This window comes from Diplotaxodon limnothrissa, linkage group LG6 (genome assembly GCF_057381915.1).
Source record: "Diplotaxodon limnothrissa isolate DT_005_m linkage group LG6, D_limnothrissa_male_GT1.1, whole genome shotgun sequence".
NCBI classification, from domain to species: domain Eukaryota; kingdom Metazoa; phylum Chordata; class Actinopteri; order Cichliformes; family Cichlidae; genus Diplotaxodon; species Diplotaxodon limnothrissa.
This window is the reverse complement of record NC_140601.1, coordinates 31,931,373-31,952,012: the sequence shown is the minus strand read 5'-3', so window position 1 is coordinate 31,952,012 and position 20,640 is coordinate 31,931,373. Positions and strand designations below refer to the sequence as shown.

Here is a 20,640-nt window from a genome sequence, read left to right as displayed (position 1 = left end):
CCCTGACTGCTGATGTCCGCCCTTCACTGAAAACTCACCTTCCGAAACAAACATCGCTGCCTTCCCACAGAACCGTTAAATCTGTCCTTGCAGTCTTAAAATAGCCAATCTGTCTCTCTACTGCTTAAATTATGGTTCCTCCTCTGCAGTCACTTCCTGTCCTGTAGCAAAATCTTACTTACTTCACTGCACTATAAGCTAGTGTTACTTTTAGATGGACATGGGGACTTTTGTAACAGCCAACACAGAACTATGAATAACAGCATTAGTTAAATGCCTAAACAACAGTAACAGGACTGTTAAGTTGGTGCTTCTTTATCGTTGTTTAGAAATGAAGACCTTTCACATTTAAGACATTTTGTTATATTGAAATAGAAAGTGTAATCTGTTTAGAGTGTCAGTATTGTTGATACTGGAAATATTAGTGATAAATTAATAATTTGTACCGTAAGTGAAAATATATTTTCAAATATTAAATTTTTTACACTTTTTTTTCCCAAGAATAGACAATAAATGTAATTATTGCCATATTCAAAGTTTTATAATAAAATAATAACAAATCGTTTAATAGTCTATGATCAGGAGATACTGCAAACTTATTATCAGGATATATAATAATAATATATTGTAATATATTGTAAAAAGAGGGAGCGAAAACAAAAGAACAACAAAAAAGTGTCATGATTTAAAATGCAATCTCCAAACGTATAAAAGCTAGTAAGACCAATGTCATGTTCTCTGTTCTTCCAACAGATATGTGCATTAAGTCGTCTAAGTTGTCAAACTGAACAATAATGACATTACTATAACTTAGTTTACATTTTGTGTTCTTACAACAGAAAAAAAAAGTATGTTCAGTATCATTTGCGAGAAGTAATCTTGGGGAGGACAGTGCAGTAAACTGTTAAGTTAATAGATGAGAGCAGTTTGGTTACAGATCATTTACCAACAGGGCCATCTAGTGTCAGAGTCGTCACCTCACAGTAAAGTAGAGGCAAAGACCAATGAGACAAAGACTGTTTGTTCTTTTTTTTTTAAGCACCGATAAATCAAACAAAATGAGCCCCAGCAGTTTACGCACTCGGTAAGTACAGTATGATGTATTACTGAGACAGTTGGTGTTCATTATCAACAGATGGCAGCATCACTTTAGTGACAGAAATGATCTGACTGATGCGACAAAGTCTTTGCTCTAAACTGTAAAATTCAGCGAGATGTAAACTCTCTTTTGGAGCAATAATTCAGACAGCAGTTGTTCACTTTTGAACAACAATTTATCATCCTCAAATTAATCTTACAGATTTACTTTATTTTACCAGACTTTTAAAAAATGATGCCCATCATAGCTGTCCTTTTAAGCTATTCTTCTGTAAATTTTTAAGTTATTAATTAAACCACATATGTTCTTTAAGCTGAACTGACCATTTAGAATATACTTCTTTGTGAGAACACACTAGTTTTTAACAACGGAAATATTTTTCAAAGCACTAGGGCATCGAGGTACTTTTCTTTTCAAGACATCACAGCTCTATGTCAGTCTGATAAAATGCTGTTAAATCAGATAATAACTTACTGTTTCAAATGAGATCAAAGAAGGCTAAAGTCTAAAGAAGTAAAACAAATTCAATTAGAGTTCGCCTTATGTTGTTTGAACCATTTTCAGTTTTCATGCAGATGTGGAAAATTCACAAAAGGTGTAACAGCGATTTAACCATTTCTAAGCAAAGGCTTGGTGCTGTTAGGCAAAGCAAAACTTTATTGAGAGTTCTTAAAACCCTTTGCAGTCACTCACTGTGCTTTAAAACATTCATATAAGACACATGTTTAATGTCTAATCATGTTTATTTAAAACATGAAACTTAGTGTAAATTTATCCCCCAAAATGTGTGCTTTTAATTTATTTTAATTTACTCATTTACTCAGCTCATTGATCAACACAAAAATGAACCAGATCAGTAGTTTTTTTTCTAATTTCTTTGCCCCTGCAAAGCTCTTTAAAATTCCTGTAACCCCATAATTAGCATAACATGACATTTTTAATGGTATGTTAAAGCGATTTAGCTGCTGACACCCCCGGCAGGATCCTATCCCAGCTACCACAGGGTGAGACAACCTGGACAGGTCACCAGGCTGACGCAGGGCCATCACAGAGAGACAGACAACCATCATTCACACTCACTTTAATACCTATGGGCAAAACCACCAGTTAACCTATCCCCACTAACTGCATGTCTTTGGACTGTGGGAGGAACCCGGAGTAACCAGAGAGAATCTGCAGAGAACCCACGCAAACGGAGGGAGAACATCTACACAGAAAGGCCCTGGATTTAAACTTAGGAGCATTGTCCTGTGAGGCAACAGTGCTAACCACCGCACCACCATGCTGCCCTAAAATATAAGATGTACAACATAATACACTATACACACATGCCCATAATATTAAGCATTTGTGGTTTCTCAAGAAAAACATTCACTTTTTCACTTCCGCATGATGCTTTCAAATTGACCAATAGATATATGTTTAAATCTAGGTTCTGTAATTTATTCCATGTCCAAGGTGCATAGTAAGAAAACATTTTTTTCTCATCTGTCTTTTAAGCCAGACTTTCTTTGGTTTATGGATTATGTATTTAAAGGATGTATCAGAAAGATAAGAAATGCAGTAATAGAAGTGTCAGTGTCAGTGTATGTAAATACTAAAATAGTAATGAAAACAACTTGTGACAAGAATCCTGCTTAAACATCCATAAATGCACTTTCACTGTAAACTATGATGGCTACAATAAATAAACACGTCTGCATCAGTGAAAGGTTCAATATGGTAAGTTATTTAATTAAAGTATTTGATACACCTTTAGACATATTATAGAAGTTAGTACTAGGAGAGTATTAGAAGTACATGAACTGTATTTTTCCCTTTATGTATGAGACACAAGTCATTGTTTCCTCATCGGCTCCAACAAAGAAAAACACACGTGAAAGTTGTTGGGTGTGTTGTGTGCCAGAGGGACAAGTTTACTCCTTGTAGACCTTGTGTGTCTGATGTCCCATTAAACCTCAAGTGAATTTAAGGCAAAGGTGTTAATAAACAAACTTTAACAAAAACACATGATGCAACCAAATGTCACATGAATGCACAGTGCCTGAATTAAGGAGTCAAATAAGTGATTAAACAGGAACTAATGTCATACATAATATGATAGACATGAAAAATATAGAATTACTTAAGTAGAAATGAGTAAAAACAAAATTTAGGCGATTATAGAGAATTAATTGCATTATTACACTTCAAGTGATCAGGACCAGTGCATGACAAGCTGTGAGCTAAAACTGAGACTGAAGTTTCTAGGACTAAAATTGATGGCATTTTCCACAGGAATAGAGAGTTTTGTTATATTTTACAATCAGCGTTTCCCATTAGCTCAATGCCTTACCTAACAGAAAAATTATACATAATTATAATGGCAACCAAGAGAAGCTGCATCATAGAAAGGGATCAAGGGATTACAGATGACTCCATATAATAGTAAAGGGGGGGTCATAATACTGATGCTTTAATGCAAATGACAATAGCACCAATACATTCTGATACTATAATAGCATATTTCACTCCACAGACTAATAATGGCTTTGTATCATTCATTTATCCCAGTCAGTTATGACAGTGTCACAGTGTGCCAGTATACAGAAGACCAAAAATCAAATCCAGCTATCTTTACTCTTAGTTTTGTGGTTTTATTAATGAATAGTTTATGTGTAAAATGTCTATTCGAACAGTTACTGAGGCCTACAACCACATACAGACATACAACCACAGGGCTGAAGTAAACAGAACTTTTCCTAACAAAACTAATACAGTCCGTTTAAGTTTCCATAAAGCTCATGTTGCACGGTTCCCTGCCTAAATAAAGAGACAAAGAAACAAAAGTTGAGGCTTCTGCAGTCTATCTTAATAATAATAATACCATCCAGGTAGAGACATGAGAATTTCATATCTTCAGTACATAATATTGTTAAATGAATCCAATCGAGATGAGGCCCCAAAACAGTATCGAATGGCACTCATCTTCAAGCCCTCGGGCAGCACTGCATTAAACACAGATGTGTTTCTATAGAAAAACCTTGTAAAACTTTACAATGCAAAGAAAAAAAAGGTATAAACAAGATCCAGAAACACTACAGCATGTCTCAGTGAAAAAAGTCCTAGTGCTAATCTGGCTTGTCTGCAGTCCAGATCAGGCACCCACTGAAAATACTGAGTGAATTATAAAGCAAAAAATACAAAAAAGGCCATCATCTCTCATGGACCTTAAAACAATACAAATTAAAAATGTGAGAGCATCGTTGTTTTGGGTCTGCTCCAGATATGAAGTGGTGCAGACAGGATTCCAAGACTTTGTGGAAAGCCTGGCAACCCAGTCTGTGCTCCCATAACTGTTCAGTGTAGCTAAGGTCAGGTGCTGCAAGGAAAAGCCCACAAAAGTCAGCATTTAGACATCTTTGCTCTTCATGTAGTTCTTGTGTAACTTTGAGGTTTGTTTGCGCTCATTTGCTGTTGCTGCGTGATTCTGTTTCTGCAAAGTTTCCAATTGAAGAAGGAGAGCTCCTTCTTATTTAGCTGATTGGTATCAAAACAGCCGCAGACCTTAAAATTCACACCTCCAAGTTTAACTGCTCTATTATTAACCTCTACCCTTCATCTTCTTCCATAACACTGATCTAATGCCACAAACCTTAAACTTGGATTCATCTCCACCACTTTTTCCCATAATGACTGTTGAAAGTATTTGACCTACCGGCATCCTCTGAAAAGTTTGCTGCAGACAAAATTTCATATAGTGATCTTCTGACACGCTAAGAAATATCTTCTTTCCCAATAATAAATAAACAGCAAATTTACAAGGCTCTAATGACTAGATCAAAGACATTTGACTTTAATCTAAAAACCACTTTAGTGGAAGAAATTCAACTCAAGGAAATATAACCTGTCGTACAAACACGTAACCAAGGTCAGTGTTACCAACATGCTCACACTGCTAACCTAGAAATAGATACTTGAATCAGTAAATGATTTGAGTGACTTGGGGAAAAAAACCTATGAAATTCATGGAGGGATGAATCTAGTTGTTTGATTATTAGATTTATTTTTATTTCTAGTTATCCCCCTGAAACACTGATTCCTCACATGGGATATATATCATAAAAATGTTTTAAATGTATTAAATAATGTTGCCTTTATTGTGTTAAGCTGTAAATAATAACCCAATGTCTGCACACGAGGATGTCCTTTTGTAGTATGGAAAAATTAAGTAACAAAGTAATGACTTTCTATTTAAAGATGATGCTTGCTTTTTGATTAATCTGAAATACTTGGAAAAAATGTCAAATGCATCTTAAACAGGAGCTCAAGTCTCACAACGTCAAACACTGTCAAAACAGACACATCTGTCAGCAGTGAAGGATGTGACTGCTGACTTATGAATGCTTTGGCTTTACACTTTAATCTGCTTTGAAACTACTTCACAGAACTTAGAAACTTGAATCTTGCATCATACAAATGGGTGATGAAAGGGGGGAGAGAGAAGAAAGGAGCAAGCTGGAAAAAACAAGAGAGGAGTATAGATGAGGAGGAAGAAGAGAGAGGGGGAAGAGAACAGTAGGAGAGAATCGGGGGGGGGGGGGGGGGGGGGCAGGGGACTACTTAGCAGACAGTGATGAAAAGGTTGACTCTGGAGTTGGAAGGGGGGAGTGTCATCAGAGATAAATAAGCTGTACAATGTCTCACAGGGTCAGCAGGTTGCTTGAACTCAGCAGGTCCTCCTTTCTTTATACTGGATGATGGACAGGCAGGACAGAATTGAACTCTGCTACCCTGAGCTTGCGAATCTGTCTTGCAGGGGCTTAACACGTCCTCAGCCTGAGGCTGTCCTCCTCTATACACTGTTCTTGTCTATCTCTGTGCTAACTGTAGCTCTGAATGTGCTGGTTATCATATCCATCTCTCATTTCAGGCAGCTCCACATGCCCACCAATGTCCTCCTGCTCTCTCTGGCCATCTCAGACCTCTTGGTCGGGCTGCTTGTGATGCCGGTGGAAGCAATGCGGTTTATAGAAACCTGCTGGCTGCTGGGAGATCTCATGTGTGCTTTTACTTACATTATCGGTTTCACTCTCACCTCAGCCTCTGTGGGCAACATGGTGCTCATATCAATTGATCGCTACGTAGCTATTTGTTATCCTCTGCAGTACCCCACTAAAATAACTCACAGCAGAGCGGAGCTGTCTGTGACTCTGTGCTGGGCCTGTTCGCTCCTCTACAACGGGATGATCTTAAAGGAGCATCTCAGGCAGCCAAACAGGCATAACACCTGTCACGGTCAGTGTTTGGTGGTGATTAACTATGTCTCTGGAGCAATCGACCTTGTCTTTACTTTCATCGGCCCTTGCTCAGTCATTATCATTCTGTACATGAGAGTATTTGTTGTAGCGGTGTCTCAGGCTCATGCCATGCGGTCTCATATTACAGCTGCTGCAGCTGGTACAGTAAAAATCACCGCAAAGAAATCAGAGAAAAAGGCAGCCAGGACTCTTGGCGTTGTGATATTTGTGTTTTTGATGAGTTTCTGTCCGTATTACTATCCCTCTCTTGCAGGGCAGGACATTTCAAACAGTGCTTCATCTTGGGCTATTGTTTCCTGGATGCTGTACTTCAATTCTTGTCTGAATCCACTGATATATGCTTTTTTCTACCCGTGGTTTAGAAAAGCTATCTGGTTCATTGTCTCCCTGAAGATACTAGAGAAGGGCTCCTCTCAGGCAAATATACTTTAAAATAGCAAATTTATCCTGAACCAAATCAGTCTGTATGAGAGAATGAAACTGCTGATTATTATATGTGGCAGTAGCATAATGGTTTTTAATTATAGACTTATTCAATGAATCAAAGAACATCTGTCACAAAGTCTTATTTCATATGACCCACTGTCTCTAACAAGTATTGTATCCTGTCAGAACTGGAACATATAAGTCATGTATCAATGCATAATGGCAAAAAAGATTTACCCTCCTTACTGCATGAAATCAACAATAATAATTATAATGACTCAGAATCTTTCAGGCTTTTTACTACAGGACTTGTATTTATTCTGTTTAGATTTTTAAGTACTGTGCTCCTTATTACATTATTTTTATTCATTGAGCTTCCCTTTTTAACTTTCAAATTGCTGCTTCATTTCTTTCTGTATTTTTTATATTTCTTGCCATATTGTTCACTGCCCCAAAATTTAAAGGAGCACTTAAAAAACACACAAGATCGTGATGAAACATTTAAATTAAAAATCATTACTGAAATGTATTATGTAATTTGTTGGGGACAAGATAAAGTAACAATGGTTATTGTTGTTTCTTACATCTTTCAGTTTAACAGTTTGTATGCTACAGACTTAAAAAGGGGGTTTAGGAAAGTTGATAAAGGTTTGAAAGAAAGACATCGCCTTAATTTCCTCTCAACCACTGAGCAGCCACTGATCAGTGAAAACTTTCTTATTGTGAACACAGTGAGACACATTTTAAGATGGATTTATGTCATTATCTTCAGCAAATCAGATACTCGTGTATGTTGTACAGCAAAACTAATTTTCAAATCTCCATCACATGTTAGTTAAAATGGGCTATTACTGTAAAATCTTTTATATCTTAGAATGACATTATTCTCTTAACTTATCTTCTAGTGGAACAGAAAATGTGAATATATATCTAGACAGAAAAAAAATGTTCACAATGAGAAACTTGTTTTGTTTGAGGGGCGGGGGTAGATATTTGTAAAATGCAATACAAATACTACAGTATTGAAACAATCTTTTATTTTGTATGTATAAAAGCAAAAACAATAAAGACATTTATATTATATTAATAAACCATTAAGAAAGACTATTGATGAAGCCTTCATCTCCTGGATTGTGAATGAGGACGTTTCACTTCTGTAATAAAAAGAACAAAGAACATGAGTTTGTTATGTTGTTCTATTCACCTTCCATTTGAATATATGTTTAAATGAATTATAAAACGGCAATCACACATCTTTTTTGCACTCTGTGGTGGGGTGTGGTCTGCGGTGCCATGCAGGGAGGGCGGACGCACCTGCACGGCATCCTTAATCACGCCCGCCTAGTTAAAAACATAGGGACTCAGGGGTTTGGGGGTGTTGTGGTGAGATGTAAATAAAGATGGCTCCGAATGATACTCCGTGGTCCCGCCGTGCCTTATTTACGCCACATTGGTGCCAAAACCCAGGAGGCAGCACGGCGGGTCCGTATCGGAGCCAGGGAATGGAGGAGCTGGCCCAGAGGGTGGCCGAAATGGCGGCCGCCCAGCGGGAGCAGGCGGCGGAGGTGCGTCGCCAGCAGGAAGAGCTGCAGGACCAGTCCGAGCGCCACCGGGAAAGGATTGGGGAGCTGGCGGCACTGCTCTGGGCCTGGGCGCCACCCCCACAGGTGTGTCCCGAGGACAGTGAAGCGGTGGAGGAGCCACGTGAGGCACCTCAGCAGCCGTGCAGGGAGGGCGGACGCACCTGCACGGCATCCTTAATCATGCCCGCCTAGTTAAAAACACGGGGACTCAGGGGTTTGGGGGTGTTGTGGTGAGATGTAAATAAAGATGGCTCCGAATGATACTCCGTGGTCCCGCCGTGCCTTATTCACGCCACACACTCATTTCTATTTTTATCATTCACAGTTCCAGTTGAAGCCGATCAAATGTGCACCAAAGTTTGGGAGTCTCTAACTACTGGAGGTCTAATGTGTCCAGAAACAGCATTTGAGAATAAACAACATATACCAGGGATTTCATGTGGCCAGAAGTCATCACAAGAAGGACAACGTGGCTCCGATTTGCCTTTGAAGTATCTGGCCACACATGGGTTGTGTATTTTTATGCCACATGTAGGATTCTCACAGATTTGGCACTGAAAAAACAAGAGAGACAAAAAAATAATAATTCAGATCAAATACTGTAAGCAAACAAATAATGCTGATGACACATTACAGTAACTGGTCATTTTTTGGATACATTTAACACATATCAGGTTGGACTATCCTTTATCTTAAATGTTTCTCAATTAAAAACATTCCTCAAAGATTTTGGTCCATACTGGCCCCAGATGATTCACTTATGTGGGCTGCATCTTCATTATGCTAGTCTCTATTTCCACTGGTTCTGGTGTGGTAGAGGCCACTTAAATACTGTGAACTCATTAGCACAGTAAAGAAACTGGTCTTATGCTCTTTGTGGTGTGTTATTCAGTCAAAAATGCCCATTAGCCGATTAAAACACTTGCCATTAAAGGAGGAATACAGGAATACAACATGAGTCAACAGGCTGTGGTGTTTAAGTGGTGCTCAGATTACACTAAGAGGCCTAAAGTGTACTCCATTACATCAGTCATGTGCCTACCACCAACAAGGCAGGGTGGAGCCATGCTTTTATGCTTTTAATCTCAAATTATGTTCCTATCATCTGAAACTCATCAGACCAGACAATGTTTTTCCAATCTTACATGGTTCTGGAGTACACTGGTTTTCTGCTGCTGTGGCCAACCTATCCTACATGTTTTGCAGTCAGAGATGCTCATATCTATAACGTGGTTATAATTACTGGGTGATTGTATTACTGTTTCTATCAGCTAGAACCATTCTGACATTATTCTTTGAGCTCTTTGAGCATCAACAAGACAACGTCAATTAGTTAGCACTCACACGATGGCTTTCTTCTTTCCCTGAGCATTCTCTATAAACTCTAAAAAATGTTTTATGTGAAAACCATTTCTGAAATATTCAAATAAACAATGCCACATTTAAAGAGACCTCAGTCCCCGTCCTTCTCCAGCTGACACTTGGGATTTCAGCACGTTTATATGAGTTTCTGCAATTTGGATGGCTGATTAGATATGCTTTATCAAGCAGTTGTGTCCAATACGGTAGGCGGTCAACATTACAGATGATATTTACTTCAATTCTCTCTCAAGATCAATTTTCTCAACAGCAAATGAATATAATATAAACAATAATTTGTAGTAATTGTAATATAAATTATAAATCGTATATGCATGCTAGTCATCTTCATTGTTCGTTTTAAAAATAAAAATTTATATTTTTAAAGTTGAGGTAATATAACCACACCAACCTAATGTTTACAGTTTACAGTGATCATCAGTGCCTAAATTCAAGCGGGTACGAGGGTGATATTACTAAATGTAAAAAGGGAAACATTTACCTGGAAAGCGATGTTACGACAGATGTGGCACACTTTGATATGGTCTTGATACATTGTGCGAATATAAGGCTCCATCTCTATGATACACCGGGTGGACAAGGTGTATTCGCCCCGTTTCTAGGGTAACAAATAGCACGCAAGTTAAAATGATACTAGCATACTGAAACACATACCCAAAATGTTATTATTATTATTATATTTTTGTTATCATTGAAACAAAGAAATCTTGTTTTGTAAGCTGTAAATGAGAAGGATTGTCTAAATAAACGTTATTTTATTTGTATAATAAAGCCTATAATAATAAACCATAATTAATGACATTTTACGCCTTATTAATAAAGGAAGCAGTATGGGAATGATAAACATAAATGGAGTAATTATATTTGACCTTAATAAGCTGTATGACCTCCTCCTGCTGCATTCCCATTTTAAATATGGTTAATAGGAAGGCAAGTACTTGAAGAAGTACTTCAAGTATCTTGGTGTCCACATCTCCTCAGACCTGACATGGGCTGCCCACATTCAGGTCCAGACCAAAAAGGCTAGGCAGCGCCTGTATCACCTACGACAACTGAGGAAGTTCAGGGTCTCTCCAAAGATCCTCAGGATTTTCTATACAGGCGCTGTGGAGAGCATCCTCACACAGAACATGACATCGTGGTTCGGGAACAGCTGTGTGAAGGACCAAAAAGCTCTCCAGAGAGTGATCCGTACAGCAGAACGCTGCTGCAGGATTGCTCTCCCCCCGCTTCAGGACACCTACACCAGGAGATGCCGGACTAGAGCAGCGCAGATACTGAAGGACCCGTCCCATCCTGGCAACAAACTGTTCCAACTTCTGCAATCTGGTAGAAGGTTCCGCATCTTCCGGGCAAGGACAGAGAGACTCAAGAGGAGCTTCTATCCCCAAGCCATCCGTGCCCTAAACACACACACCCGCCCTCTCACATCATCTATAATTGACTGAGACAGGACTCTTCCAGACACTCTAAACCAAGGCACAATGTACATTTCAATTCCTTTAATTTTAAATATGTTTATATTGTCTATCCTGTAAAATAGTCAGATGTCTATTCATATTAATGTACAGAATTCACCTGCTTGCTGCTACTACTGCACATTCACCCAGTGTATATACTATATGTCTGTATATATATATATATATATATATAATGTTCTTCCTCTACACCCCCCCCCCCCCAATTTTTGCACATGTCGAGGAGCGTGTCAGGCTACATTTCACTGTGTGTTATACTTGTATAACTATGCATGTGACAAATAAAGAACCTTGAACTTGAACTTGAACTGAAATCATTTTAATAATCCGTTCACAAAAAAGAGGAAGTAGTTTGTGGGAAATAAATAATCAGAATTGTGAAATCCTACTAGAGACAGTGTATTTTACCTCACTGAGCCATTTGTCGTGCACTAATCGGCTCAACAGGTGCTCCGTTTCGCTCTTCTTCATCTTTCTGGTGGTCATGGAGTCTGTGCTGTTCAGAATATCAGTAGAGGAAGCCTTGCCATTCTCAGAGCACACGATGAGGTCCAACTGAATGAGCACAATTCAAGTTGATCATAACATTAGTTTTACTACAAGCCACATTCACCCATTCACACACATTCATACCATTTCTTCTGTGTCTTTAACATGATATGTTTAGGAATTCCTGATGTAGCAAATATGATACAAAACTTCTTTCTCAACACTCCATTTTCCAAAATTTTGAATTTTCATGGTTTGGGCTTTACAGGGTTAACGACTGCCAATTTAACACACACCAGAATTTGGGGTTCAATACTCTTGTCCAAGGAAACTAACATATGGACAGGAATCACAACCCCAGTCTTCTAAATGGTTGATGTTCTACCTCAAGAGCCACAGTCACACAAATCTGTGTGCAGTAATCTATTCATGACTTCCTACATGATCTTTTGAACAAAAAAATAATGTTGACCACTGTTTATGGATAATGTCACTGATTAGACTGTTACACTGAACTGCAACCTACAAGTTATTAGAGGTGGGAATCACCACACATCCCACGATACGATATTATCACAATACTTAATGCACGATTCGATATTATTGCAATTTTTTTTAAATATTTTGCGATATTCAGATTCTGTACATAAAGGTAAATTTTATCAATATTCATTTTATCTAATATCAAAGTCTCACACTCAGTCTTTCTCTCATTTCAGTCAGTTTTATTGTTGACAAACTGAACGATTTGTATTACAGTCTAGTCCAACTTAACTGAATGCAACCATCTGGTACAATTATAGCTATTCTGAACTATGCAATTTATGAAAACTATGCAGCCCCTTCAGCAACTGAAGAATTTGAAAGTAAATTAAAACAAAATATCATTTTACATTAAATAAAAAAGTTTTAAACTTAATTAAAATAAAACATGTCTTAAATTAAAATAAGTAAACTGTTATGTTTATTGCTGCCAAAAAAAAGTTAAACACATTTGGACAGTGAAGGAATGTCAGGATTCTTGCTCAGAAAAAGGATCAACATGCTCTGAAGTCAGAGCATGTTCCAGTCCACAAAAACTTTTTTTGTAACAAAATATCGATTTCTGCTGTCCCTGTATCGATACATTATTAGCAAACAAAATATCACGATACTACACAGTATCGATTTTTCCCCCACCCCTACAAGTTATGTTGTTTCAGGGTTTTACATCAATATACCACCAGAGACTTAAAACCCCACCCCAACAAATACCAAAATTTATAGTGGAGGCATCTATAACATGTTGTTTTGCTGTGAATTTAACTCACTGTTTTCCTGAAGAGCTCAAGTTCATTGTCGGCATAATCTGACGACATCCTGGTGATGTCAGTTTCAGCCATGTTCACCTGGATGGGATTAAAGTTAAACTTTAATTAATAATGTATTTCCTTTAATATGATCCTTAAACATGTAAAGTCTTTGCAGCTTGGACACATACTAAACAACAGCCCGACAAGGCAGACCCAATACAAGCATTAAATCACTAACCAAGGCGTAGTACTGCAGACCGTTATTTTCAGACATCCCTTTCCTAATCTGCATGAACATTGGCTGCAGTCTTGAGTTGATAGTATCAATAAAATCTTCCAGCTTGTCGGGTGCATACTGTGCTGCAGAAAAAAAACAAAAACAACAATGTTTGTTAGTCTCCTACAAAAACAAAACAAAACAAGACACATTGTGGTTCTGGTGTCATAATGTGCACATTAAAGGTTTGTGATATAATCTCAAAATTGTATCACAGTATTTAAAGGGAAGTTGTGACAATATTTCTGATGATATAATGGACAATGGACAATATGAAATGGCACAGCCCTAGTGCATACACACACAAAAATATTTTATAATGTCTATATGTTTGGGGAGGGTTGGGCTGAAGGATTTTAATTGGAACATATATACCATCATCTTATTGTACTTCTATCCCAAAATTTGTATTTTACAACTTATTTAATAATTTATATAGCTGCACAGGGTCTGCAGACAGAAATTAGTTAGTAGCTAATTTTGGTACAAGGCGTCTTGTAACACTGCCTTCAAGTGTAATGAGGTTGCTTTTTTGTGTAACAGTAAATCAATAGTAACAGTCTCTTAGTGTAAGAAAATAAGAAATTATTTATTAATAATTAATAAGGGGGTGATACTACTTTTTGTTGCCCTACTTTACACTAGTCTCCAGATACACTATGAGGTGCATTTTGAATTTTCATTCAATTGTTGTTCACATGTATAGGAATTTACTTACTGTGGTGCGTTTCACAGCAGTATTGATAAAGAGCCTTTGCAGCTTGCTCATCGATTACTCCACTGACCATCATGGTCTGAAGAAACCTTCGATGGCTTTCTCCCATCTGTCGTGACATGTCTGTGGGTACAGACAGGTGGTCTTTATATATATAGTTAAATATCTGTAAATCAGACAAAAAAGATGATCATCCCACAACACTTTTGTGCTGGCTAAACGTAAATAATAAACAAATAGATAAATAAGAATGTGATGAAAAAGTGACACTTACTATTTCACTGACACAAAAAGAAGTTATAAAACATCTAAAAGGCACATGTAGACATCTATAAAAACAAACAAACAACAACAACAAAACATAGCAAACTAAATAAGACCAGCGTCCGATCCGACGTTCTGCCAAATTGTTATTCAAACCAAATTCACGGTACTTTCGTATTTCTGTTATAAAGTGTATAAAAAGTGAAATAAGCACTTTCTCTGAGGACTGTTAGCAGATGTTCTTTAAGTTAAAATGCTACAACTATTCCCTCCTGCAAACTCAACAATAGCATCATTTCTGAAACAGTTTCCTCGTCTTTGCCGAACGGCTAACTTACGCTAAAACTACTGATGCTAGCTTTTAGCATCAACTATATAAATATTGTAACTATGACTGAATCTTTTTAGAAAGGTTACGCTAGGTAACGTTACAGCCAGACATTTTGCCAACTTTAACTTAACTATCTGCTGTCTTTTGTCAATCAACTGTTATTGCTAATGGACCCGGTTATTTGCTTGTCCAGTTCTGCAGTTGCTCTAATGTTTAAAAAAAAAAAAGTAATTCTTTCCATTTTCATTTAAACATGTTTACCTACTCACCCCCTACCGCTCGCGCCTTCCGTCTTTTCCTCCGGGTTCTCTTCGTCTTTGTAGGTTTTTGTGGTGAATCACTGCCACCTGCTGCTGTGGAGGAACTACTGCGGGACGCCATCCCTGCCACCTCTGTTCATTCAAGCCTGCAGACCTGTTTTTTAGAGCTGTCACAATATCAGTGACCAAATTAACATTACTAAAATTATTCCCTTTACTTTTACAATAGCAATACATAACATGTTAAATGTTAAAAACCTCTAAGTTTGAAATATTATAAAAGTGGCAGCTCCACATAAAATTCTTAATGAATAGATTTAGTATATGGTACATACACATAAGAAAAGCCAGATACACAAAATAATTAATACAGAGACAAACCACATTCATTGAAAAGCAGGAGCTACTGCTAAATAAAGTAACAGCTAAATAAAAAGCAGACTATTAGTGTTTTAGCTCAGACTTACCTCCTCTGACTGGCACCTCTTTCCTAGTCTCTCCCTTTTCTTTCATTCATTTTTTTAATCTAATCGACGTGTTTTAACGTTACCAGGTTGCCATGTCGACAGAGAAATTGCATCTTTGACGTATGCACTTGGGTGCCATGGAAACTGCAGAGAGAACAGAGTCTGTGGTGGTAATCTGTTTACTGATGAAGATGATGTCCACAGCAGGCAAAAGCAACCCACAGGCCAGTGATACCAAACAAAGCAACAAAAAGATTCATGTTATATAAAAGAATGAATAAAAAGAAAAACTGTGTCTCGTTTCATACAGATAATAATGTAAGCAAATTTTCTAATGGTGAAAGTGCATATTGGTACTGAGCGTTAATGTTTTGCGTGTACAGTACTGCACGTCACCACAATATATACGGTAGCAGTGTTGTGCTTTATTTTAATGCCATGAAAAAATTACACCGTATAATCTTTAGTGTAAATTGAATTTTATAAAGTATAGAGTTATACAAGGCTGGCTCAGGTTACCCTGAATCCTTCTTTAGTCACACCACCATAGGATTAGGCTGCTGAGGGCTTCCTACAGAGCACTGAGTGTTTCTTCTTCACTCACCCTTCACTCTCTGAGCTTACACACCACTCTGGATTTAATCATTATTTATTATTACTTGGCTCTCTTCCAGAGTGTTTTTTTGTCCCGTCTTCCTCCCATCACCCGCAACTCGTCACGACAGATAGCTGCCTCTTCCTGAGCCTGGTTCTGCTAAAGGTGTCTTCCTGTTCATAACAAGTTTTTCCTTCCCAGTATTGCCAAGAGGCTGTTCACTTAGTGATAATTTGATTGTTGGGGATTTCTCTGTATGTTCACTGAACAAATTCCACATCATGGTCAGGCACCTTATTGACATCATGCAGCCCAAGGATACCCTGAGAACCTCTGGCTTTCAGGCAATGCTGGCATGTTAAAAAGAATGTGATCACAGAATTTATTCTAAATGCTTTATTACTCTAACAAATTAAATAAGAACATATAATACAAGGTGTCTCGAGTGTTTGATTACAATATAGCCTATTATTAACATTATTTAAATACAGTATCCAATGTCATTGAGTTTTACTGCAGCATTTAAACTAATATTCCTCAACATTATCCCACATCTTCTGAGGCTTTTCAGCAGAAATTTCAAGTTTGAGGTTTCAGGTGTCAGAAAACAGTTTCTCAGGCGATCATAACTGTGCATATAAGGAAAAAGTGGTGGTCAGTATGTTTACATCAAGAATTTTTTTTTTAAATCAATGTAAAAAGCAAAAGAGGGACTGAAGTATTCAGATTTGAGTTAATGTAGTTTAACCTGCCCTCTGAGTGGAAAAATATTTGCTTTCAGTGCTAAAAACAAGAACCACAAATGCTAATCGTGTTAGCATTGGTTTCAACACGTGACCCTCAATAAGCAGAATTACAACTGAAACAGCTCTTACAGTATGTTATGTGGTCTGCTTGGTTCACGTTAACTTTGAATTGGAAACAAATGTATTACAACTTACAGTACATAAATTGAGGGATTATCAGAGTACTGATAGAAAATCTGAAACCTTAACTATGAATGTTTATGTAATGATATTCAGGCTGTGTTTAGGATTTCCTCAAACTGACAGCTTGATTAACAATCAACCACTTTCCACTTTGAAAACACAGTTTATATTTTAACAGCCCAATTAAATGTCTCCTGACCGAACTGTTGAGTCCTTGCTTCTTTTCTTTGTTTTACTCACTGACAGTCATGGCTGTCTTGGACAAATTATCGCTGAAAGTGCACTGGCTGCACAACATCTCCGTAAAGTGTAATGGGATGATTAAGCAAGGACTGATCTCAGAGATGTATGGTACAGACACCAATATTTCAGAATAACTTTTTAAGTGATACTAACTAGCCCACAGCAAAGAAAATGGAAGATTAGGGGCACTGTACTACACAACTTGTACTTTCTTCCAAATTTCTTCACATCTCCAACCTTCCTGATTAAGAACAGGCAAGATTTTATGAGCAACGTGACATAAATCTAAAGAGAAAACAAAGCTTGTTGTAATCACTGCCATGTCAAAACTGGAAAAAAAAGTGCAATAAAATTATCCACAATGTGATGAATCCATAGTAATGTGTCTGGAGCATCTAGGCATGTGCCACTCATCCTCCAAGGTTTGGCCTTCTGTGGTGACTCAACGTTACTCTCACAAGATCCAACTTTAACTGCTTTTTTGTGTTTTGCTTTGTTTTGTTGTGTTGTTTGTTGTTTTTTAAGCTTGGATCAGGACACCATAGGCTTCTTGTTTTAGCCCAGCATTGCAATCAAAATCTTCATGTTTCTCCAAACTGATGAGTGCCCAGTGTGCTTTTCGGCCCCTGTAATACCTTTTTCCTTTTACTTGGCAGCAGTTGGCTGAGAAACACTGAATCTGAGGACCAAAGAAATGGTGAGAGAAGCAGAATGAATAAATGAGAATAAAAAATACAATTTCCTTTTTTTTCCCTTTCCAAAAAAAAGAGGAAAGGTTATTACAGTCATTGTAAAAGCAGACATGTGACTGCAATGCGACTAAGTAATGTGTGCTGTGCTGTGATTCTTCTACCTTGTGATCTAGTGACTGGTAGGAAACGGGCCATGTGTGTTGATGGACTGTTGCAGCTTCTCTTCTTTGGCTCTTCTGCTGTGGCAAAGCTGGAAAACAAAACCAAAGTCATCTGAAGTTTCCCCTTAAAATGTTAAGTGCAGTACTTCCTATAACATTCACACCTAACAATAATTTACAATAAATTACAATAGAGCCAAATGCAGTAAATATGGCACAAATTAAAACTATAATTTTTTAAAAAGTGTCAGGAGGTTCAATAAAACCTCTATTTTTAAACAATTAAAAATCTCTGTCAATTATTTCATGGTTCAGTTTTTAAAAGGTTAAAAAAAGCCAACACGTAACCCTAGAACAGCCACGGGGCATCATTTTTACCCACTGATGCAACAGTATCAACAAAAGCAAAGATTTCACTTCTTGAATAAGTTTTTTTAATTACTTTCTCCAATGATAACAAATAAAAGAAGCTACTTTCAGCTTTCCCTTGCCACAAGGGGTCAACACAGCGGGTAGGCTTTGCATGATAGATTGGTCATTATCATGACCGTCATCAGCCTCTCTCCAGTTCCTTACAGGTTTAACACCCTGTTTGCATCCCATTCAAAACTCAAAAAAATGATTTTTTATCGTTCAATCAAACCCAGCTAACTCTGACTCATATAACAAAACATGAATGAAACATGAATTAAAAAACAGCATAAAAATGACTCCTGGCCAATTCTAGGTATAAATGTTTTTTTGTCGTTCTTGCTGTTGTTAGCATCTCACTGTTCTTTTTTCCATGAAGCTGTTCAGGAATTCGTCAATGTCAATGCGTCCTTCCAGGAAGTTTTCAGCCGTCTCCTCAGACTCCTCCTCTGCCTGGTGAGCTGCGACTTTTAACCGAGCCTGTAGAGTGCTTAGACTGCAACTCTGGTAGGGAGTAAAATAAAAAAACAAAGACAAAACATAAATGAAATACAAAATGATCAAAGAGTGTTTACAGGCAAACATGTCTGGGTTGATATCTATAAGCTCTTCTTTAGAGTATTGCTCAATCTAATGAGTACTGTTAAACAAATCCTTTTTCTGACGGTGAAGGGACCTTGTATTGGCCAAGTCAAGTAAAAAGACAATGTAAAATCTTCAGGATAACCTGCTGAAAGATTAAAGTAACTGTATGTATATATTTGAGCCTTTAATGTATAATTTTGACCTTGTGTGGATTAAAGAAAACTCAAAAGAAATTCAAACTTATGCACCCAATACTTGCTATTTAAAGTGAATAAAGATATATGCTGTGCAATCATTAAACCCTGGAAAAGTCAATTAAAAGCCAAAAAAATCACCACAACGTTCACGTCATTGATGAGTGTATATAAACCTCTGACCACAACTGTAGCAGACCGACATGTAGTCACCAATTAAGTCTGTATCTTATATTTTACTTTTTCTTTTTGTGCTTGGTTTTCTGGAAACTAAGCAGTCAATCAAGCTTAGCTTAACCCTCCTGTTAAGTTGGTTTCCAGGAACACCAATTATGCTCCTGGGTTAATTTGACCCGGGGCAAATTTACTCATCAAAAAGTGTCAGAAACACTAGCATTGATTATTTTACAATTTTCTTTTATAATTGTGATTTTTTTCGTTTTCTGTAGTGATGCAGATGACATGAGACATCTCTTCTGTTCTGGGTCAATCTGACCCGCAACATAACAGGAGGGTTAAGTAACAAAGAGTACTACAATTACACAGTTATACAATTCACAAGTTACACAGTATATTAAACAACCCAAGCTCAGTTTTAATCAACAAAATGATAAATCAGGATTGGAATAAACATATGAAAATGTCAAAACTCTCATTTCAAGACGTGTATTTGCACTAAACATGTATTACATGTAAAACCAGAGTGTGCTGGTGTGGCCATTTACCTCACTGAGTTCGTGCTGTCTCTGCATCTTTGTTTCAAAAGCTGACTTCATCTGAGTCAGCTGTTCATACTGTTAGCACAAGAGACAAAAACACATAATGAGCAGCAGGACAATGGCATGAACGAATATGTGAGCTATGTGTGTATGACACAGAGAGGAGACCGTGCCTTTGCAGTTACTGCGCCTAAACTCTGAAACCGTCTGCCTTTTCAAATTCTGACCTCTCTAACATTTTGAAAACCTGTCTGAACACACCTCTTTAATCCCTAGCTTTTTACGGTGACTGAGTTGTTTTGCTTTTGTGGCTTATCTTCTATTTTTCTATATTGATGTATATATTTATTACTTTTCTATTTTTCAGTTAGTACAGCATGTTGGTCAAACTGCATTTTTTAAAATGTGCTTATAAATACACTGACTTGACTTGATTATGAAACAAAGAGGAATTACGTATGAACTGACCTTGTAGAGCATCTCTTGTCTTTTTCCTTCCAGATGTGGCTCCATTTGAAGATTTTTCTCTGCAAAAACACATTGACACCAACTTAAATTAGAGTTTCACTTTCCTATGACTCGCAAGACCATCTATGAGAACAGGGGGGGAACTTACTGGCCATGTCCAGTATACTGTTGACCAACTCTTCTTTATCAGATGTGACCTGTTTCAGTTGTGGCAAACTCACAAAAAACTTGAGCAACACATCTTCGTTTTCAGACATATCTGACAACTGTGTCAGGCTGGGG

The 20,640-nt window shown here is 37.5% G+C and overlaps 3 protein-coding genes across 4 annotated transcripts in view; 1 reads left to right on the top strand and 2 right to left on the bottom strand.

Moving 5' to 3' along the window:
• Positions 1–5,835: 5,835 nt before the first annotated feature.
• Positions 5,836–6,831, top strand: LOC146630892 (trace amine-associated receptor 13c-like). Its single transcript, XM_085356174.1, has one exon. The coding sequence runs from the start codon at positions 5,836–5,838 to the stop codon at positions 6,829–6,831; it is 996 nt and encodes a 331-aa protein (XP_085212300.1).
• A 1,099-nt stretch (positions 6,832–7,930) lies between these two features.
• Positions 7,931–15,015, bottom strand: nsmce1 (NSE1 component of SMC5/6 complex). Its single transcript, XM_085356173.1, has 8 exons — positions 14,904–15,015; positions 14,043–14,162; positions 13,286–13,407; positions 13,066–13,143; positions 11,675–11,821; positions 10,270–10,386; positions 8,836–8,962; positions 7,931–7,979 (listed from the first exon to the last, which is right to left on the bottom strand). The coding sequence occupies exons 1-8, from the start codon at positions 15,013–15,015 to the stop codon at positions 7,945–7,947; spliced, it is 858 nt and encodes a 285-aa protein (XP_085212299.1). The 3' UTR covers positions 7,931–7,944.
• A 1,802-nt stretch (positions 15,016–16,817) lies between these two features.
• The window catches only part of vps37a (VPS37A subunit of ESCRT-I), a 31,511-nt gene continuing 27,688 nt past the window's right edge, over positions 16,818–20,640 (bottom strand). For both annotated transcript variants that reach the window (XM_085356172.1, XM_085356171.1), the window contains 6 exons: positions 20,507–20,634; positions 20,359–20,417; positions 19,897–19,965; positions 18,753–18,896; positions 17,982–18,070; positions 16,818–17,807 (listed from right to left, as the gene is read on the bottom strand). In XM_085356172.1, coding sequence (XP_085212298.1) covers positions 17,990–18,070; positions 18,753–18,896; positions 19,897–19,965; positions 20,359–20,417; positions 20,507–20,634 — 481 coding nt within the window. In that variant the 3' untranslated portion in view covers positions 16,818–17,807; positions 17,982–17,989. The remainder of the gene's footprint in view (positions 17,808–17,981; positions 18,071–18,752; positions 18,897–19,896; positions 19,966–20,358; positions 20,418–20,506; positions 20,635–20,640) is intronic.